Source organism: Hylobates moloch, unplaced genomic scaffold (genome assembly GCF_009828535.3).
Source record: "Hylobates moloch isolate HMO894 unplaced genomic scaffold, HMol_V3 SCAFFOLD_22, whole genome shotgun sequence".
NCBI classification, from domain to species: domain Eukaryota; kingdom Metazoa; phylum Chordata; class Mammalia; order Primates; family Hylobatidae; genus Hylobates; species Hylobates moloch.
Window position 1 is genome coordinate 2,770,289 of NW_026652297.1, and position 1,748 is coordinate 2,772,036.

The 1,748-nt window shown below is 58.0% G+C and overlaps 1 protein-coding gene across 1 annotated transcript in view; it reads right to left on the bottom strand.

Annotated features, from left to right (window-relative positions):
- Positions 1 to 1,503, bottom strand: part of LOC116461665 (tubulin alpha-1C chain) — a 16,545-nt gene extending 15,042 nt beyond the window's left edge. The window contains exon 1 of the mRNA XM_032143460.2: positions 1,398 to 1,503. Coding sequence (XP_031999351.1) covers positions 1,398 to 1,400 — 3 coding nt within the window. The 5' untranslated portion in view covers positions 1,401 to 1,503. The remainder of the gene's footprint in view (positions 1 to 1,397) is intronic.
- Positions 1,504 to 1,748: the final 245 nt, after the last annotated feature.

Genomic DNA, 1,748 nt, shown 5'->3' on the forward strand with positions numbered 1-1,748 from the left:
TGGGAGACAGAGCGAGACTCCGTCTCAAAAAAAAAAAAAAAAGAAAACACTCAAGTTACGGATAATTTCACGTTTCTTGAAAACTGAACTAAGAACACGTGGTACTAGTTTACTCTGCAGTTTGCGTTTTTTCTTTTTTTTTTTGGGGGGGGGACGGAGTCTCGCTCTGTCGCCCAGGCTGGAGTGCAGTGGCACGATCTCAGCTCACTGCAAGCTCCGCCTCCCGGGTTCACGCCATTCTCCTGCCTCAGCCTCCAGAGTAGCTGGAACTACAAGCGTCCGCCACCACGCCCGGCTAATCTTTTTTGTATTTTTTTTTTTTTTTTTAGTAGAGACGGGGTTTCACCGTGTTGGCCAGGATGGTCTCGATTTCCTGATCTCGTGATCCATCAGCCTCGGCCTCCCAAAGTGCTGGGATTACAGGCGTGAGCCACCGCGCCCGGTCGGGTTTGCGTTTTTTTTGAGACAGAGTTTGGCTCTGTCGTCCAGACTGGAGTGCAGTGACGCGATCTCGGCTCGGGGCAACCTACGCCTCCTGGGTTCAAGCGATTTTCCTGCCTCAGCCTCCCGAGTAGCTGGGATTACAGACGCACGCCACCACGCCCGGCTTTTTTTTTTTTTTTTTTAAGTAGAGACCGGGTTTCACCATGTTGGCCAGGCTTGTCTCGAACAAGTGCTGGGATTACAGGCGTGAGCCACTGCGCCGGGCCAACTCTGGTTTTATAAGAAAATATCCTTTCGTGGACGTGTTTTTAAACCCGGCTTAAGTAGAAAGCTTCAGCTGTAAACCTACCACTAGATTAACACCAGAAATGCAGGATTAGGCAACGTGAAAGTTAATTATTCCCTTCCAAGGAGGGGCCTGCCTCCATTCTCAGGTGGACTAGCGCAGTTGGAAGCTCTCCCCAGGGCCGGGCCACAGGTGACTCAGAAGCGAGTCACTGGGCGCTGGAGAGGGGGAGCCAGGAAGTGCTGCACCGTCGGTGCGGGGGCGCACGAGGGCCTCCGGGGCCCAGTGCGTAAGGCAGTGGGAAGGAGAGGTCGCTTGAGAAAACGTGGGGAGGGATTTTTAGTTTAAGTTCTTGGAGGCCAATGAGCAGGCTCCCTGACCTTCCTCCCTAGGACAGTAGCGGGCCCTGCGGGGAAAGCCCTCACTAGGATCAAGAGGGCTTTCCATTTTCACTGATGGCCGCACCCGGGCCAGGTCTTCCGGCCCGAACTGGTGTCTGCCGAGTGAACTCGACCTTGCAGCCCGGCCACCACAAGCCAAGTTAACCGGAGGGACCCGGGGCAGTCTGGAACTGTCCTGGGCGCGGCCCGAGGTGCGGGCAGTAGTTCCCGGGCCCGCCGTCCCCTGGGACGCGCACTCTTCCCCAGCCCCGAGGGACCCCACTCACCATGACTAGAACTTGAAGGGGTCTGCGGCGCTGAAGGAGAAGAAGGGACGGCAACAAGGATCTCCCACTGACAGACTACCAAGGAGTCCAGGGGAGAAGTAGTGAAAGAGCGGCCGGCCCCGAGGGGCCTTATATACCCGGTCCCCGGCCACGTGTCGGGAGGGCGGGCCCCGGACCCCGCCCCGTGCCGCTGTGGCCCCACCTCTGAGCCCCGGCCTGCGCCCGGCCACACGCCTGGAGTGGGGGCGCGCGGCGCTGATTGGCGGATTCGAAAGTTCAAACCAAACTCGTCGGAAAGAGCCAGGAGCAGGAAGGAGAGGAAGGGGAGGGAGGCGAGGAAGGGGAGGAAGG